Consider the following 18,647-nt stretch of genomic DNA (forward strand, 5'->3'; position numbering starts at 1 on the left):
TTTGAGTATCCAGATGAATTGGAGAGCCAGGTTGATGTTTGAATAGCAAGATACCTTTAAATGGCATCTCCTCACTACTTACAGGATATCAAATGCAGTAGCTGCAAGGTTAACTGGCTAGATCAGCAGTATCTTCAAAGGACATCCCCTCACTACTGACAGGATATCAGGAGCCAGTGCACCTCACTGCCAGCCTTTGAGAAGTAATCATCAACTTCTCACATCTTATGATTAAAACTGTTGGACTGCAGCCATCATTTTGCACCTGCAAATTGGAGATACAAGATTAGGGTTCAAGAATCTTCATGCACTAAAATCAAAATCAATTCAGCGAAAAACAATTTTCATATACTGATCTCTCAGTGCCTGAATGACCTGCAAAACAACATAGATGTTCAGACATGCATACATGAAAATCAAAATAACAATTCAAAAGTATAGAACTAAACTGCCACCTGCAAATGGTTAGAAGATAAGTCAATTTATTAACAGATAAAGCAATAATAGCACAAAACCTGCAGTCAAGTTAACAAAGAATTAAGTTAATGAATAAGAAAAGTACAAGTACCAACAAATCAAAGATAAATGTACTATTAATTATTACAAGAAATTAACATGGCCCTCTTTAAGTTGTCATACTGACCTACAAGCAAAACAGAATTAATCGATCAGATTTCATAAAACAATATAGAAATGTTAAACTCATCATATAATAATACCTTAATTAGCAAGTGAGAAAGCATTTAAATAAACCACAAATGACATTCTAAACCAATTAATAGGAGAGGATCAGTTAAAAAAATTAAGAGTGCAGTGAATCTAAAAGGACTTGGTCTGTGATGCATCTATGAAGAAGTCTGGAATTAGCAAATATGATATCCCTCTCAGAAGTAGACCTCCATAGTTGGTTTCCAAGACAAAGTTCAAATTAAACAGTTACAGCAGAACAGTACCAATTAGAAGTTACTACAGACTCCCTACATACCCATAACATAAACAGAATTTCTCCAGGTCCCATAATAGAACAGAAGTTCTGGACTCTATCCAAATGAAAGTTGGCAAGAGAAGAAACAAAGGGAGAAACGAAATGGTCGGAACTAATAAGCTCTAACTCATATCCATGCCATCTCCAATTGGATTGCATATTGGAGAGACTGCAGAAAAAGCCCTCTCAAAAGGAGAAGGATGCAGCTGGGCATCTCGCCTGCGCTTAAAAGCACAGCCATCAGTGTTGGTCACTTCAAGCTTCCTCCGCAAACCTCTCACCGCCTGCTCTTCTGCTAGCGAAAGAGGAAAAACCTGTCCACTCACTCTGCAAAGAGAACTATGGTTATCATACAAAATTCTCTGGTCACAATTTTTATCACAGATGTGTGTCAGTCCTGTTAGTTTGCAGCGGTACATATTTCCAAACACTTGTTCGTTTTGGCACCTCTTGTCACATTTGTGACTAGGAATCAACCCTTCCTTGTTAAGAATACTGGACAAATAAATCACATTGCTCGTCTCGGCAATCATGGATTTGCCATATACCTCCATTGCTCAGCTAATTGATGCTTCGGTTCACGTCTGCTTCCTTGGATCAAGGTCACTGCAACCCAGAAATGACAATGATTTTACCAACGTTGTCAATTTTCACAAATTCGTGTGCATCTCCACTGAAGGTCAACAGATTTACCCTTTACTTTAACCATTGATGAACGAATGTATAACAGAAAATAACAGAAATAGTAATCTAATCAATGCCTAGACATTTCTAAAACATCATGTTTTTACGTCAAATCTAATAAAGACAAATCAAAATCTAAACATCGTAAAAGTAAATCTATGTTCAAGATATGTAGTAATTTTCCTCTGAAAAATTACGATTTTTCTTGATAGAATACACTCGACGTACGTCCATAGCAAATTAAGAGCAGCATCCACTCGCTCGAGATGATAAAATTTGGTCTTCGCAGAAAACAAAATGAACAAAAGCACTATTTTTGGCATACAAAAAGTAAAATAAATCGAAACATCTCGAATCTGAACAAAAGACAAAATAAATAAAAATTAATAATGTTTTACGACCAATTCATCTGCAAACATCTTAGATCTGGAGCAGCAAAGCGCTCAAGATTAGCATCTCGGCGTCCTAAACTACCAACAAAATCCTAGCCCTAATTTTTTGAGCTAATAGCCAAGAACGTAAAGATCGAAATGACTCACAGTAACGGAAACCGAAATCCGGGAAGCGATCACGAAAAGAAGAGAAACCCCAGGTGTGGAACACAAGGAACAGAGGAATATCTTCGCGGATTGCCTCGCCGCCTTCGTCAACCCTCCTCACCGCGTGCGATTCCCCTGCGCTTCGCGGAATGGGAGAACGCAGGGGATCAATTTATAGAGACCCCCAAATCAAAGCCAGCTATATTCTCTGTAACGGCGGCTCGGCCAACGACGCCGTGCGGGTGAGCCAACGGCTTCCCACCTAACGAAAGAGTAGTGACAGTCCCATGCTAAAGGAATTTAATTAAATTAATAAATATTCTCATCAACACCAACAAATTTATTTTCTTTTTTTAGTGCATAAATTGTATTAATTGGACTAATTAATATTTTCGACTATAATGATTTGGTTCCATAGTTTAACTTGCTTCAACCATAATTTCAGGACTAACTATCAACAAGAACAAAAAATTTTAGTAAATTAATATGTTTTATTAATTTAATTTGATTTCTTTGACTACTTATGCGAGCTGCAAAACCTGTGTTTCGTGTACGAGATAGCGCAGCGGAGCCGGGTTTTCTTGCGGTTCGTTGTAGCCGAGCCGCTCCTCTGGCTTCAGGGGGGGGGGGTTGAGAGTGGTTGCGCGGACCACGTGTCGTGAAGCGAATGGTGTTTGACCGAGAAAGGCTAAGGGGCACGTGAGTCATGATTAGAGCAACGTGGCGTGTTAAGTGCGGTGGGGGACCGCGTCGCACTCGCAATTTGCTTTGTCGTTATATGGTGGGCGAGCGCGATGCTTCCGTGAAGTAGGAGCTACCGTTGGATCGAAATCCGAAGGTTGGAGATGTGTATTACCTCTCTGACACGTGAACTGCATACGCTTTACTTGCGATCACTCGAAAGTCACGTGCTCGCAAGAGGCAGAGCCTCGTCTACGTCATGGTCAGGTCGAGTCTGTTACCGTTCCGGTCTCGGTATTTGATGATTACCCTCTATTTGCGATCCATCCGTGTTCTCGATTGCCGTCTTTGAGATCCGCTTTATAACATATGGACGGCGTGATTGCCGTCTCTCTGTGCCGTGCTGGAGAGGCCCTGAACTCGCCGAGTCTCCAACGCGACTCTAACTCTCTAGTCTCCTCCATCTCCTGCCTCTCCTGTTTCGTCGCCCTCCTCCCCTTTCTTCTCCTCTCGTCTCCCCTCCTTTCTCGTGATCTTCTCTCTTCGTTTCTCCTATTACACGCTGAGGGACTCGCTTGGGATCTTGCTATGCCCTAACTCTTTCGTCGGTCACACGCTGCTGCCTCCGCCCTCCCTTTTCTTCGTTGGGAAATGCATTAGGGGTTTTGCTTGCACTACTCCCACTCTCTTCCCTCGGTCGCCCGCTGCTGCCTCCGCCTTCCCTCTTCCTCGTTGCACACCGTAGCCGTCAAAGAACTGCGAAGGGGTGGTATTACTCTCTCTCTCTCTCTCTCTAGATGATCGAGCTTCGTTTCTATTTCTCTATTCCTATTTCCACGGCACCCTCATAAAATCATCTTTTAATTCCTTTTTTTTTTGTTAATGTATGTTTTCTACTTTTGATTTTTCACGATTGTCAAATGGTTGTTAGTTTTTTGTTGTTGATGTTCCTTGATTGATATCAATTGTGTTCTATAGTCACTAATAAATTGATGTTAAAGAAACTTTGATCTTAATTCTCTATTTCTCTGTTCAGTGCCATGTTGGCAGAAATCAATGAATTTGATGCATATGGATTTTGATGAATGTACTAGAAGGCCATATTTTTTCGTTTCCTGCAATTGGATTGGTTTCAGTGCTTCTGAACATATTGTCTCCAGAATGTTTATAATTGATTAATTGCACTACTTTCCGTCTTAAATGAGACAATGCTTTGACTGTATCTGAACCTGGAGGTTGTAGACGAAGTAAAGCAGCATGGTGCAATTTAAAAATAGATATATGGTGATGGAAATTTTTATTGATGGAGAAAGAGAATTGGTTGGTGGTGACCCAAAAAAGATTCTTAGCTCAAACAATGTCTCCAGAACAATTAAGGATAGCATTCGGTTGAATTTTGGGGAGTGTGGTCTCGCCCTATCACTTGGATCATTTCCAGGTAACTATTGGATCTGCTATCTACTCAGTAGATAGAATCATATCACATATTATAGAAATGAAGATTCTTTTTCAATGTTGATTGTTGTTAGTTGCTTTCTTCCCGTTCTCTAAAGCTGTCACTTGAATCCTAACGCATCTGCCAAATTTTGTAGTGAAATATCTCAATGCCATGACAAAGATATGCATCATCCGAACATCTCATGTGGATCACCAAAAAGTTTGGTCTGCTATAACAATGATAAGGAGCATTGGGAATTGCCCAGCTATGTTTAATTTACTTGACTTGAGCGGTGAGTGAAGTTTTCCTAAACAGAATCTACAGCTTTTAGTTCAAATTTATTTCTTTAACTAAGTACATTTTGCATGTTTCCCTTTTTTATTGGTACATATAGAAGCCGTTTGTTTCTTTTTCCAAATTTCTGACTGAAAAAAATGAAAATGCTTATTTATTAATTAAAATTTACATGTATCTTTAACTGAAAGGTTTTATTTTGGACTTTCCTTGATTTTTTTTACCATAAATTTAGGAGGCTATTTAGGAAGAAGCATAATACTTTTTAAGCTTGCTGTCATCTATTCTGTGTAACTCGTGTTACTTGATTGAATTACATGTAGAACTTCTTAGTTGTGTATGCCCATAAGATACCTGTAAAGATCAGAGGATTTTGTTTAATTATACTGGTTGTACAGTCAACCAAAGGCTGTCTGCTTAAGCATATTTTTTATAATACATGTTTTTATCGTTTCAAGAAGCTGTAGATTACCTAAACTTAGATATATGGAACGGTCACTGTACTTGTTTGCAATGTGATATGTCAGCTGTGTTCTGTAATTTGTAACAAGTGATCTTTCCATTTTTAAGAAAACATAATGACATTGTATTTGTTAACTTAATTACTTGGATTGGCCAATTTGTCACGGACTTAGCTGGAATTACCTAAGTCGTGATGTACCCTTGTGGTCAAGACGCGAACTTAGCTTACGTTGCCTAAGTCGCGCTACGCACTTGGGATATGTGTCCACAAAGATCAACCCACTTACAACCTCTCGTAGGTCCCGAAGGACCTGTAAAAGAGAAAGTTGATTAGTTCGAAGAACGAACGACGGATAAGTCCCGAAGTCTCGCGAAAAGGGGAAGCTTTACAAGCAATTCAGCGAGCACCTTGCATGCATAAGAGAAAAGAGAGAGAGGAGGAAAACAATGACTTTAGAAGGTTGAACGAACAGTTGCAAGTCCACAAACAGCTGCTCACCGGGTGTCGAGTGTGACAACAAATTCCCGTCAAGGTAACGTGCGAACTTGTGAAAGATTGTTCAATGCCCGACACTATACCGAAGCCCCATCCCTCATGGTGCCACCCAGGTGGTTCCATGGGGCTGAGATGACTGACGTTTCGCGTGCTGCTGCGGGCTGTAGAAAACAGCCTGTGGCACGCGAAAACGGAGCCATTTTAGGTTGTTTTGCTCGGTTCGATGAGTGATCGCATTGTAGTGCTGCAACTTGTTCGAACTTACATTTTTACAAGCAAACAAACATAAAACCAAGCCAAAACATGTTGCCAAGAAGTTGTACATGTAAGCAAAAGCGACGAACGGTTCGTTAAACGGAGTTGTTGCGGATGAGCGACGATCGTTAATGACATTCTCTCCCACTTAAACTATAGACGCCCTTGTCGACGCTTGCTGGTAGTTGATGATTGCCTCTTCATGTCGTAAGGCGTCTTCGGGCTCTCAACTGGCTTCAGTTCGGGGAAGCTTTTGTCACTTCACTAAGTACTCGGTCTGCTCAGCTATAGTGGGTAACTTTACCTTACGATCCGCTAGGATTATTTCAACTCGCTTCTCGTAGGAGGCTCTAGTGGGGGGTAGTCGAGTTGGAACACTAAGGGAAGCATCTTGCGGATCCGAGTGGTAGGCTTTCAAGTTGCTGGCGTGAAGAACATTGTGAATTTTGAACCACGCCGGCAGCTATAACTTGTAGGAGACGTTGCCCACCTTACTTATAATTGGGAAGGGTCCTTTATACTTGCGCACCAATCCTTTGTGTACTTTGTTCTTAAAGAATTGGAGTGATGCTGGTTGGAGCTTGACCAATACCAAATCGCCGATCTTGAACTCTTGCGGTTGCCTTCCCAAATCTGCCCACTTCTTCATTCTTTTTGCCACCTTCTCCAAGTAAGCCCGCGCAATATTTGCATTTCGATGCCACTCCTTTACGAAGTGGTAGGCTAACAGACTACTCCCAGTATACCTGATTACCATGGTGTGAGGAGTTGCGGTTGTTGCCCTGTAATGATCTCGAAGGGGCTCTTGTTGGACATAGAGTTCTGCTGCAAGTTGTAGGAGAATTGGGCAATGTCTAACAACTTCACCCAATCTCATTGGTTGGCACTTATATAGTGCCGAAGATATTGCTCCAGGAGTGAGTTTATCCTTTCGGTCTGGCCATCCGTTTGGGGGTGGAGGCTTGTGGAGAAGTATAACTTCGATCCCAACAATTTGAATAGCTCGGTCCAGAATCGTCCCAGAAACTGAGCGTCTCGATCACTGATGATATTGTGTGGGACTCCCCAATACTTCACCACATCCTTCATTATCAGCTTGGTCGCTTCATCTGCTGAACAGGTAGGGGAGCAACAATGAAAGTTGCATATTTTGAAAACCGATCGACCACCACGAGTATCGATCCGAGTCTCCCTATTGTTGGCAAGCTTGATATGAAATACAAGATAATGCTCTCCCACGGCATTTCTGGTATGGGCAACGGCTCCAAAAATCCTATCGGCTTCTGTTGTTCCACCTTGTCTTGTTGGAAAGTGAGGCACATTCAAACATATTCCTCCACATCAGTCCCCATCTTCGGCCAGTAGAAGGCCCTCTCCACGACAGCCACTTCGGCCAGTAGAAGGCCCTCTCCACGAGAGCCAAGGTTCTGTGAATGCCCGGATGTCCAGTCCAAAGGGAATCGTGACACGCTCTTAAGAGCTCACGACTCAAATTGTCCACTCGAGGGATATAAACCATATTCCCTTTTGTGTAAACGAGTCCCTCCTGGGCCTAAAATCGTCGTGCCTTCTCTTCTTGAATGAGCTGCATCAGGGTTAATACCTGGGGATCACTATACAGTCCATCCCTGATCCTGGAAAGGAAGTTGGAGTGCAAATGACTTGCTTGGCCTTTACCCTCTAATTGTATGGCATTCACACGCTCCACTTTCTGACTCAATGCATCGGTCACGATGTTTGCCTTTCTGGGCTTGTGCTCCATTGTCATATCAAATTCAACTAGGAAGTCCTGCCATCGTGCTTGCTTTGGGGAGAGTTTCTTCTGAGTTTGGAAATAGCTCAAAGCGATGTTGTCTGTCCTCAGCACAAATTGCGATCCAAGAAGGTAGTGTCGCTAAACTCGTAGTCAGTGGACCATCGCTGTCATCTCCTTCTCGTGCACCGGATACCGTCGCTCGGTCTCGTTGAGTTTGCGGCTCTCGTAGGCCATCGGATGACCCTCCTGCATGAGTACTCCCCCAATATCGAAGTCTGAAGCATCTGTATGGACTTCGAAGGGCTCTCCATAGTTCGGCAATTTGAGTACCGGTTCTTCCAACACAGCAGCCTTCGGATCTTGGAATGCAACTTTGCATTTATCCGACCACCTCCAAGGCTGTTCCTTCTTCAACAACTCCTTCAGTAGAGTTGCACGCTTCAAATACCCCGTTATGAAGCGTCGATAGTAGTTGACGAAACCAAGGAAGGATCTCAACTCTGACACCTTCTTTGGAGTTCGCCATTCTGCAACCGCTTGCGTCTTCGATTTGTCCATCCGAATGGAGTCAACATCGATTCGATGCCCCAAGAATAAAATCTCTATTTAAACAAAGTAGCACTTCTCCCTTTTCACGAACAAAGTGTTCTCCCTAATGTGAGATCCTTATAGTGACCTCGCAACATATTTGACAATTACATCACCGTAATGTGAGATCCTTATAGTGAACCTTCTTAGAAGCTTTCCACCACAAAAAATATTTGGTAGACTTTAGGACGTTCCCTCTGGATCCATGTGCAGTTGGAGCACCTTTCTTCTTCAAATTCTTCCTATTTATAAGCTTTCAAAGATCCCTTCTCCGATGAGTGTTATTTCTCTATCATCTTTGCGGATGAATCTATGAGTCATTTCGCCTTAGTGATTGCATGTGCTAGCTCACGAACATTTCGACAATACAACTCCTGCTAAACCCACAGTTTTAGACCATTGAGGAAGCAAAAAACTGTCTTTCTTGGACATACCTTGGATGTCTAGTATCAATATATAAAATTATTTCACATGATCTCGAAGAGTCAAGATTTAGCGAAGTTGTCGCAAGTTTCACCATGCAATGGACGTTGCGTTCTCTAGCATGAATTGAGTTTACAATTCCCTCTTCATGGCTTCCCAACATTTCTTCCCATCATGTACGCCACCATAGTTTTGCATGACAGTTGAGATACATCATTGCTAACAACACCTTGCAAGCTTTTGATTTAGGTTGGGTCTCTCTTAAGTATTATTCCAATTCGAAGAGAAAGTTTCCTTGTTATCCTAAGCACCCTTGTAGCATTGCATTGTAGGAGCCCTTAATCGCAATGAGAGATGGTTGCGTGACACTCCACTCGCATGAGTACCTAACACTTGAGCTGTGAAGTTCCTTATTTGGCCTTGTATGTATTGCACAGACTCTCTTATGTCATTTGTCAACCTTTCGACTCTAATGTCTAGCAATCTAATTAGGGTTCCAATCCTGTTTGCATGGACTCTACCATCTCAAGAAGCTCCCCACTTTCGTAGAGATTCAACAACTTTCAGTTGACAAGGTCGAGCAACAGCTCCAACTCGACCACTCTTTTTTTAGTGCCTCTATGTTGCCAACTTTTGCCTCTTCTGCATGAGAGAACTTTTGCATTGTGGAAACATCATTGCAAATGCCATACACCACTTGAGCGTCTTTGCTAGTTTTTGTGCTGAGTACTTATTTCTCTAGAATGACCACATATTATTGTTGCCCGTACTATATAGTAGTGCTAGTTTTGCCACACTATCCTGACATGATAATTCAATGTTTACTCGCTTTGATACCATTCTATCATATCTTTAGTTGGGATTGGTTAATATGTGTACCACCCAAATGATAAATGTTCATAAGGGTTAATCTAGACCTTAACCTCTATCAAATCTTGACTCAAATCATATTTAGGCATGCTTAGATTAGATTTATATCAATCAACCGAGATGTGATGTTTTATCAATAAACAAATGTATAAAGGGGCAAAAGCATCATTATTATGTCATGCATTCGATCATTGCATGCATCTTATAATATTCTCTTTAACTTGGAATGTATGATACTGGCTTTCCACAAAGGAAGTTTATGTACAAAGGAATCATCCATATCTGCTAAAGTAAGCCAATAGACCCACGAAGGGCGCGTTCATGTACGTGGCAGGTTCGGATTGGTTCGCCCATGGTCGGTAGTCCAAATAGTCATCGGATCCATCATTTGGTCCACCGGAGAGGGCTCCGACAAGCAAGTTGGGGTTGGGGGCGTCGGTTTCGTAATACGGTGTCCCGTCCTTGCACCAGAGGTGCTGTGGGTGTTGGTCAATAGAGGGAACAGAGGCAGCTCTGTGGTGGATTCTCTGAGGAAACTTGTTGCCGTAGCCCACCATGTACGACATATTCAGTGGGTTATCTCCAAGGATGTAGTCCACCTGCAATGACAAATATATTAGCCCACTGATTTAGATCGATAGTTAACAGCTATAGATCTAAGAAAAAGGTTGCCTTGCAAGTTTTTAGTATTATCATTTGGTGTTTCTTTAGATTTTCCTAAAAGATGTAAAGTTTTTAGTTTTTTTATTTGATTTTTTTTAATATCTTAAATGTCTCTCATCGTCACCTTCACCTATCTTGAGGTCTCATCATTTTCATTGTGTGGTTGTCTTCTTCTCTTCTCTCTTTATACTCAAAAAATTTTTCTTTTCTCTTCAAACTTAGGAACACAAAGATAACAGGATCCAACGATGGGATGAAAATGATGAGACCTTATAAATAGGAATGAGGCCCTCGTGAGGACGAATGACTACAAGATAGAGATGATGGGAGCCTCATGGCAAAAGCGACCGATGCAACAGACAATTGGTGGTGGAAGGCGTATTTAGGATACTAAGGAAAAAAGGTAACCAAATTAAAAAATGAAGAAAAGGATAGTTTTTGGAAAAAAGCTCATAAAGAGCCTTTCTAGAAAAACGTCCAAGATTCAACATCAAAACAATTCAAAAGACTTGGCCATGAGGTTTTGGCAAAACTCATTATATATCTATGATTCTTGTAATCCATATCAAGATTTTCATTAAAAAAAAAAAAGATACTCAAGTTAGATTTATATGGTTATAATATTCTGAATGGTTAATTGGATGTAGAAAATTAGCAGAGTAAAATATATAGATATACCATGTTGTCGTTCTTAGATTATACCAAATGGATTTTTGTAGTACTTATGTTTAATCAACACACTTATATTATATTAAGATATTTGTTGATCAAATTTGGGATTGATATAGCAATACGACACACTTGAATCTTTCCAACAAGATCTTAGTAAAAAAATGGATACTCAAATTAGATTTGACAGGATATATACTTCCGATGGTTAAGTGAGTTCAGCGAAATATGTAGATAGACTATTTGTTGTCTTTTTTAAATGACACTTGATGAGTTTTTTCTAATTTTATTATGATATTTGTTGATCAAATTTGGGATTGATATTGATAGCCGGATTTAAGAACAACACAATCTGGATTGATATTTAGCATGCATTGCCTGTAGAGAACAAAGAACAAAGAACACAGATACGCATATACCTGACTTTTGGCGAGATCTATAAGCGCTGAGGGGGGAAATTGGGTGTTGCCACACGTAACAATTCCATTGACATTACTGAGATGCCGACCATAAACGACTAGAAGAAAAGAGAGAGCTGTGACGGCCTGCAAGTTGGCCATCGACGCCTTGTGTATGAGACCGCCTACACACTTGCATGGGTTAGTTATTACATCTGCTCTAAACAGGGATTTTGCAATTATATATATATATATATAATTTTATCGAGAAGTGCATCTTTATGCTAATGAATTAATGAAATCAGGAACATTTGGTTTGGGGGAGACATGCAGACCTGGAGTGTATTCGGTGGAGATGTAGGGAGACTGTGGCAGCAGTGAACATGCAAAGTTCTGGGCGTATCTACTGTAGTCGTCATCAGTCTGCAACAAAAGATTTAATTGTTGTAGTGTCCCCAAAAAAATATAAAATAATTATTCTCTCTTCATCACTAATTTAACCATTTCATAGCTATACATTATGTTAAGTTAAACGTCCTAATGCAACCCCAATATTCACCAAAAACTTTCTCGGAGTTGTCTGTCAAATAACCCCTAATTTAACCCAATGGTCACAAAACCCTTTCTCATATTATGAAATCGCCAAAATCACCAGTTGAGTGTTTTTTGAAATTGCAATTATCTCAAATCGATTCAAACAATCGTCAAAAGCTTTCTAATTTTTTGCTGATCTCATTGTTTCTCAACTTCCATGATATTTTGTGTGTTCCTAATAAATGGTTGGATTCCTAAATGCCCAAACCTTCTGCATCAGTAGGAGGAGGATGTAGCATCCCGCACCCTTATCGTCCCATGAGAACTGCCAGTCGTAGCCATTAACACGAAGCTTCGTCTGCGTCTGGATCTGCTGAATGCCATGGATGATATGCTTCGTGTAATCTGAGCTGTTGGTAGCTCTGTTTAACCATGCTGCTCCCCACACCAGCTCGTCCTGAGAACCAATAGAGTTGACAGTGTCAGATCTCCAAACCCTAACGCAATTACTACCAAGTCTTTCGGAGATAGCAAACCTCATAGCCACTGATATCACAGTAGAACGGGCACACCCATTGGCCTAAACTGTCGGAATATGAACCCTGGTATCTGTAAGCGAAATCGTAGACCTGCACCAAGAACACTCATATAAATCTGCAGTCAAACATCTCTAAAACCAAGATTGATTGTGTCACCTGTTTTGCTCTCGACAGCAGTGTGTCGGCATAGGCAGGATCGGATGATCTGAAAGCGATGGAGGCAGCCGCCAGTGCAGCGGCGGTCTCGCCGGCGACCTCGGAGCCGGGGTGGGTATCGTTCACTTGGAAGGATGGGCGAGGAGTGTCCATGTCCTCGGGCCTCTGCCAGCAGTTGTGATCACTGAAGGGTTCGCCTGATTGGACGAAGACCCTGTTGGGTTGGGTGGTGGCTTTCAGCAAGTAGTCCGTAAGCCACCGCAAAGCCTCATGAGCGTGGACCAGCTCCGGACCCATCTCCGCCGAGAACTCGACGATGCTCCACGCCAACACGGTGCCGGTGAACGCCAAGGGGAAGCCAAACTTCACATTATCGCCGGCATCATAGTACCCGCCCACCAGATCAACCTGTCATCAAGGCAAATGCATCCCTTACACTGTGAAGGAGAACGAGTCGAAGAGAAAGGACGTAAGCACAAGAAATGTGGTGGTTCATGCAACGCTGCATCCATACACCGGCATCTTGCCCATCTTGTAGGCCGGAGTCCTTCCTCCAGGTGACTCTTTGCGTGGGTGGGAGCTTCCCGGATCTCTGACCTTCATAGAACAGCAAACACTTGCTCAGTGCATCTGCGTAGTTCGGGGGCGGCCTGCTTCCTGCAACTGCAGATGGCATCATCCACGCCGCCATCGATGCCACCAACATCAACAAAGCAAGACAAAACCTAACTCTCGTCGCCGCCATCTCACCGACCGATCGAGTTTCTACTGCACTATGCAGGCTTCCGACTTAATTAGGAAGCGAAGAACACAACCAGGGGAGATAGATAATCGCGCATTCTTGCGCATCGGATCATCATATATACACACCGACGCATTACTGTAACGGTAAGATTACTACATTTGGAATGTCTTACCTAGATTCGCCAATACTCCACGTGTGCCAAACAAGAGCAGCATACTAGATTTTGGTTCTTGACTTTTCATTATTATTATTATTATTATTATTATTATTTTGGTTTATATTGGATAAGTGCATATTTGTTGGTCCAATTTGGAATAAAGTGGTGATTACGATAATTGCACATAATATGGCGGCCTTTGAACACACTTCAAAAACTTGCCACCGTAAACCTGACAAAAAATAATTAAAAGCGGTTTGCTGAGACTCTTTTCTGTATTTGTTATTTCATTGTTCTCTGGTTGACATAACGCGAGTTATCCATCTTTCTCAGCAGTTTAATGATGACACTTGAGTTTGGACATTCAGCCCATTTAGAGGCACTTCGATGAATAGTATCTACAATTGCTTAGGTAAAGGAATGAACCCTCATGAGAGAGCTGACAAGGTTGGAAGGTTGTTTGACAATTAAAAGTGGCTCCCAAAGTCAACATTTTCATTTGAAAGTGCTTTGGGTTGTCCCCATACTTTCTCATAGCTTTCTATCATTATTCATGGTATCACTATTTTTTTGTTTTTTTGGGTATTTACTTGGGGCATTCAGAGAACTTGAAAGGACAAATATGCTCTCATCCTTTCTATCTTTCGGTCTTCCTTATTATTGAGTCCAGTCTTCTCCCTCTTAAACCCCTTGTATCCTTTCCTTCTTCTCGCATTCTTCTTTCTTCCCCCGTCGCCTAATGGATTTGTAGCTTGCGTTTCCTCCATGCTTCTTCATCCGTCATCTCGACCAAATCCATGGCCAAGTCAACGCCTTTTATCTCTTCCGATCTTTGACACTCTCCTCCCTCCTCCGTCGCCTCTCCTCACATCGTTCTCCACAGTAGCATTGTCCGGCTACGACCATAATGACCTTCCAAGAGAGCTCCCTTCACTTGTTCGAAGACATGCTTCAAATAGGTCTGAAGCCTAATATTTTCACTTACCTATACGTCTTAGATTCTTGCACGCACCTTCAAATTCCGGCTACAGTAAGAAATCTCACCTCCACGTTATCAAGGTCCGACATGATACCGTCGCCTCAGTCGCTAGCTCGTCGTCGACCTTTTCTATGAGATGAAATAGTGTTGCCTCATCATCGACACAGAATAGATTTTGATGGCATGACTATAAAGACCGTAAGACCGTGAACCGAATGATCTCTGAACACGTCAGTTTTTGTGATGTAGATTCTGTGAAGAGACTCTTCGATGATATGCTTCGGAGGATGCCACTGAACTAATGCTTACATTACCAACTCACGATTACGGAGCCGGGTTTTCTTGTGGTTCGTTATAGCCGAGCCGCTCCTCTGGCTTCAGGGGAGGGTGAGAGTGGTTGCGCGGACCACGTGTCGTGAAGCGAATGGTGTTTGACCGAGAAAGGCTATGGGGCACGGTGAGTCATGATTAGAGCAACGTGGCGTGTTAAGTGGGGTGGGGGACGCAACTTGCTTTGTCGTTATATGGTGGGCGAGCGCGATGCTTCCGTGAAGTGAGAGCAGCCGTTGGATCGAAATCCGAAGGTTGGAAGATGTGTGTATTACCTCCGTGACACGTGAACTGCACGCGCTTTACTTGTTATCACTCGAAAGTCACGTGCTCGCGAGAGGCAGAGCCTCGTCTACGTCATGGTCAGGTCGAGTCTGTTACCGTTCCGGTCTGGGTATTTGATGATTACCCTCTATATGCGATCCATCCGTGTTCTCGATTGCCGTCTTTGAGATCCGCTTTATAACATATGGACGGCGTGATTGCCGTCTCTCTGTGCTGTTGCTGGAGAGGCCCTGAACTCGCCGAGTCTCCAACACAACCCTAACTCTTTAGTCTCCTCCATCTCCTGCCTCTCCTGTTTCGTCGCCCTCCTCCCCTTTCTTCTCCTCTCGTCTCCCCTCCTTTCTCGTGATCTTCTCTCTTCGTTTCTCCTATTACACGCTGAGGGACTCGCTTGGGATCTTGCTATGCCCTAACTCTTTCGTCGGTCACACGCTGCTGCCTCGGCCATCCGTTTTCTTCGTTGGGATATGCATTAGGGGTTTTGTTTGCACTGCTCCCACTCTCTTCCCTCGGTCGCCCACTGCTGCCTCCGCCTTCCCTCTTCCTCGTTGCACACCGTAGCCGTCAAAGAACTGCGAAGGGGTGGTATTACTCTCTCTCTCTCTCTATGGTTGAGCTTCGTTTATGTTCCTCTATTCCTATTTCCACGGCACCCTCATAAAATGATCTTTTAATTCTTGTTTTTGTTAATGTATGTTTTCTTCTTTTGATTTTTCACGATTGTTAAATGGTTGTTAGTTTTTTGTTGTTAATGTTCCTTGATTGATATCAATTGTGTTCTATAGTCACTAATATTAGCCTCAGAAATTGATGTTAAATAAACTTTGATCTTAATTCTCTATTTCTTTGTTCATTGCCATGTTGGCAGAAAGCAATGAATTTGATGCATATGGATTTTGATAAATGTACTAGAAGGCCATATTTTTTTCGTTTCGTGCAATTGGATTGGTTTCGGTGCTTCTGAACATATTGTCTCCAGAATGTTTATTATTTATTTAGATAATTGATTAATTGCACTACTTTCCGTCTTAAATGAGAAAATGTTTTGACTGTACGTATCTGAACCTGCAGGTTGTAGACGAAGTAAAGCAGCATGGTGCAATTTAAAAATAGATATATGGTGATGGAAATTTTTATTGATGGAGAAAAAGAATTGGTTGGTGGTGACCCAAAAAAGATTCTTAGCTCAAACAATGTCTCCAGAGCAATTAAGGATAGCATTCAGTTGAATTTTGGGGAATGTGGTCTTGCCCTATCACTTGGATCATTTCAAGGTAACTATTGGATCTGCTATCTACTCCAGTAGATAGAATCATATCACATATTATAGAAATGAAGATTCTTTTTCAATGTTGATTGTTGTTAGTTGCTCTCATCCCGTTCTCTAAAGCTCTCCTTGAATCCTAACGCATCTGCCAAATTTTATAGTGAAATATCTCAATGCCTTGACAAAGATATGCATCATCCGAACATCTCATGTGGATCACCGAAAAGTTTGGTCTGCTATAACAATGATAAGGAGCATTGGGAATTGCCCAGCTATGTTTAATTTACTTGATTTGAGCGGTGAGTGATGTTTTCCTAAACAGAATCTACAGCTTTTGGTTCAAATTTATTTCTTTAACTAAGTACATTTTGCTTCTTTCCCTTTTTTATTGGCACATATAGTAGCCTTTAGTTTCTTTTTCCAAATTTCTGACTGAAAAAAATGAAAAGTGCTTATTTATTAATTAAAGTTTACATGTGTCTTTAACTGAAAGGTTTTGTTTTGGACTTTCCTTGATTTTTTTTTTACCATAAATTTAGGAGGCTATTTAGGAAGATGCATAATACTTTTTAAGCTTACTGTCATCTATTCTGTGTAACTCATGTTGATTGAATTATATGTAGAACTTCTTAGTTGTGTATGCCCATAATATACCTGTAAAGATCAGAGGATTTTGTTTAATAAGACTGGTTGTACAGTCAACCAAAGGCTGTATGCTAAAGGATATTTTTTATAATACATGCTTTTATCGTTTCAAGAAGCTGTAGATTACCTAAACTTAGATATGTGGAACGATCACTGTACTTTTTTGCAACGTGATATGTCAGCTGTGTTCTGTAATTTGTAACAAGTGACCATTCCATTTCTAAGAAAACATAATGACATTGTATTTGTTAACTTAATTACTTGGATTGGCCAATTGGTCTTTTGAAGTTTCCTTTTAGCTGGTCGTTACTGTATTGTTTTTTTTTCCACTCTTATTTTTATTTATTTATTTAAAGTTGAAGACCAATTACTAAGAAACATGTTGTTTTACGCATATACCAGATGTAATAATTTTGTGCAATTCTGTAATAGGTTTAGAGTCTTCAAAATATTTTTAGTTAGTTGTTTTTCTTGTTAGGAAGCATCAGAACCTGTAAAACAGCAGCCTTGAAGTGTGAGGAAATGAAGTTTGAACAATACATAGTGGCTGCTGGAGATCACTGTCCACAGGATATCACTGATATTATGAAGGAAAGCATAGACAAAATCAATGCCTTGGAGAGCTAACAAAAGGTCAGCTGCAGATCCTTCCTATCTAGTTCTCCCTTCACTGTGTTCGATAGTCAAGGCAATATATTCAGATATAACTGAGCCCTTCCCATCTGTCAAATTTTCTTCCCTTTTTCTTCTGATTTTTGTGTAGCATACTTGGGTCTATATTATTTTCTTTCATAATTCTCCATCCGAGGGACTACAAAATGGAGTTAGAAATTATCACTGTGTAGCTTTAACTGGCTCATCAAGACCTATCTTTAGCCATTTATGCTGAAATTGATAGCAAAATGATAGTAAGTATTTATGCAATTTTCAGCAGTTGCTTGAGGTTTCTTGAAACATCATCAGTAGCAGGTCTTTTATGTAGCATTGACTTCATAAAACACATCAATCGGCATATCTCGTCATTCAATGAAAAATTGATGTCTATGCTTGTAATCATCATGCTATAGGGAGCACAATTAGTGGACACATGTCATAATTACATCTCTTTTGGACCAATTACCAGTAGCTGTATCATCGATACAAGGGGCTGCGCCGAAGGCTTAGTTGAGAAGGAACTTTCTTGTCCTAGTGGGTCAAGTCAGTTAAGTCCAACTTGAGTTGGACTCTTGTTGTTTCATTATAACTACAGCCTCGGTGTCGGGCTGCAGCACGATTAAGGCACATATCCTAATGGCACTAATCGTCCGATTGTATGCATTCCAAAGCATGAATGAACTTCAAATCTGACGGCATGCTTATATGATTTATATCGATCAAACTAGATGTGATGTTTTATTGACAAACAAATGTCTAAAGGGGAAAAAAAAAACATATTTATTATATCATGCGTTCCATCATTACATGCATCTTACAGTATTCTATTGAACTGAGAATGTTTGATACTGGCTTTTCACAAAGGAAGTCTATGTACAAAGGAATCATCCTTTTTTCCTTAAGTAAGCCAATAGACCTGTCAAGGGTGCATTGACGTACGTGGCGGGTTTAGATTGGTTCGACCAAGGTCTGTAGTCCAAAAAATCGGATCCACCGTTTGGCCCACCGACGAGGGCTCCGACAAGCAAGTTGGGGTTGTAAGCGATGGTGACGTAGTGCAGCGTCCCGTCCTTGCAAAGATGCGCTGTGGGTGTTGGTCCATAGAGAGAAGAGAGGCACCTCTGTGGTGGATTCTCTAAGGTAACTTTTTGCCGT

At 41.3% G+C, this 18,647-nt stretch overlaps 2 protein-coding genes and 2 long non-coding RNA genes across 8 annotated transcripts; 2 read left to right on the forward strand and 2 right to left on the reverse strand.

Moving 5' to 3' along the window:
• Positions 1–904: 904 nt before the first annotated feature.
• On the reverse strand, positions 905–2,368 carry LOC103970327 (uncharacterized). The gene is made up of 2 exons (XM_009384060.3): positions 2,209–2,368; positions 905–1,591 (listed from the first exon to the last, which is right to left on the reverse strand). The coding sequence occupies exon 2, from the start codon at positions 1,537–1,539 to the stop codon at positions 1,108–1,110; it is 432 nt and encodes a 143-aa protein (XP_009382335.1). The 5' UTR covers positions 1,540–1,591; positions 2,209–2,368; the 3' UTR covers positions 905–1,107.
• Positions 2,369–3,253: 885 nt separating this feature from the next.
• LOC135627760 (uncharacterized) lies at positions 3,254–11,689 on the forward strand. 5 transcript variants are annotated; one of them, XR_010492689.1, is made up of 5 exons: positions 3,254–4,327; positions 4,482–4,619; positions 10,357–10,537; positions 11,188–11,402; positions 11,507–11,689. It is a non-coding gene; the product is annotated as an uncharacterized LOC135627760 (long non-coding RNA). The 5 variants fall into 5 exon arrangements; XR_010492687.1 differs by lacking the exon at positions 10,357–10,537 and having other exon boundaries at positions 3,270–3,658; positions 4,125–4,327; XR_010492688.1 differs by lacking the exon at positions 10,357–10,537 and having other exon boundaries at positions 3,271–3,658; positions 4,132–4,327.
• Positions 11,690–11,970: 281 nt separating this feature from the next.
• Positions 11,971–13,121, reverse strand: LOC135626278 (endoglucanase 4-like). Its single transcript, XM_065131470.1, has 4 exons — positions 12,945–13,121; positions 12,431–12,838; positions 12,272–12,364; positions 11,971–12,192 (listed from the first exon to the last, which is right to left on the reverse strand). Exons 1-4 carry the CDS (start codon positions 13,119–13,121, stop codon positions 11,971–11,973), a joined length of 900 nt encoding a protein of 299 aa, XP_064987542.1.
• Positions 13,122–15,104: 1,983 nt separating this feature from the next.
• Positions 15,105–17,792, forward strand: LOC135627759 (uncharacterized). The gene is made up of 4 exons (XR_010492685.1): positions 15,105–15,511; positions 15,998–16,200; positions 16,355–16,492; positions 17,317–17,792. It is a non-coding gene; the product is annotated as an uncharacterized LOC135627759 (long non-coding RNA).
• The last annotated feature ends 855 nt before the right edge of the window (positions 17,793–18,647 follow it).

The sequence above is a fragment of the Musa acuminata genome, chromosome BXJ2-11 (genome assembly GCF_036884655.1).
Source record: "Musa acuminata AAA Group cultivar baxijiao chromosome BXJ2-11, Cavendish_Baxijiao_AAA, whole genome shotgun sequence".
Classification (NCBI taxonomy): Eukaryota; Viridiplantae; Streptophyta; class Magnoliopsida; order Zingiberales; family Musaceae; genus Musa; species Musa acuminata.

Excerpts from the sequence above, each read along its gene's own strand:
- LOC103970327 (XM_009384060.3), bottom strand. The coding sequence starts at position 1,539 with ATGGAGGTATATGGCAAATCCATGATTGCCGAGACGAGCAATGTGATT.
- LOC135626278 (XM_065131470.1), bottom strand. The coding sequence starts at position 13,121 with ATGGCGGCGTGGATGATGCCATCTGCAGTTGCAGGAAGCAGGCCGCCC. Across the intron at positions 12,839-12,944 it reads AAGATGGGCAAGATGCCGGT|GTTGATCTGGTGGGCGGGTA; the intron begins GTATGGATGCAG and ends CCTTGATGACAG. Across the intron at positions 12,193-12,271 it reads GTGATATCAGTGGCTATGAG|GACGAGCTGGTGTGGGGAGC; the intron begins GTTTGCTATCTC and ends ATTGGTTCTCAG.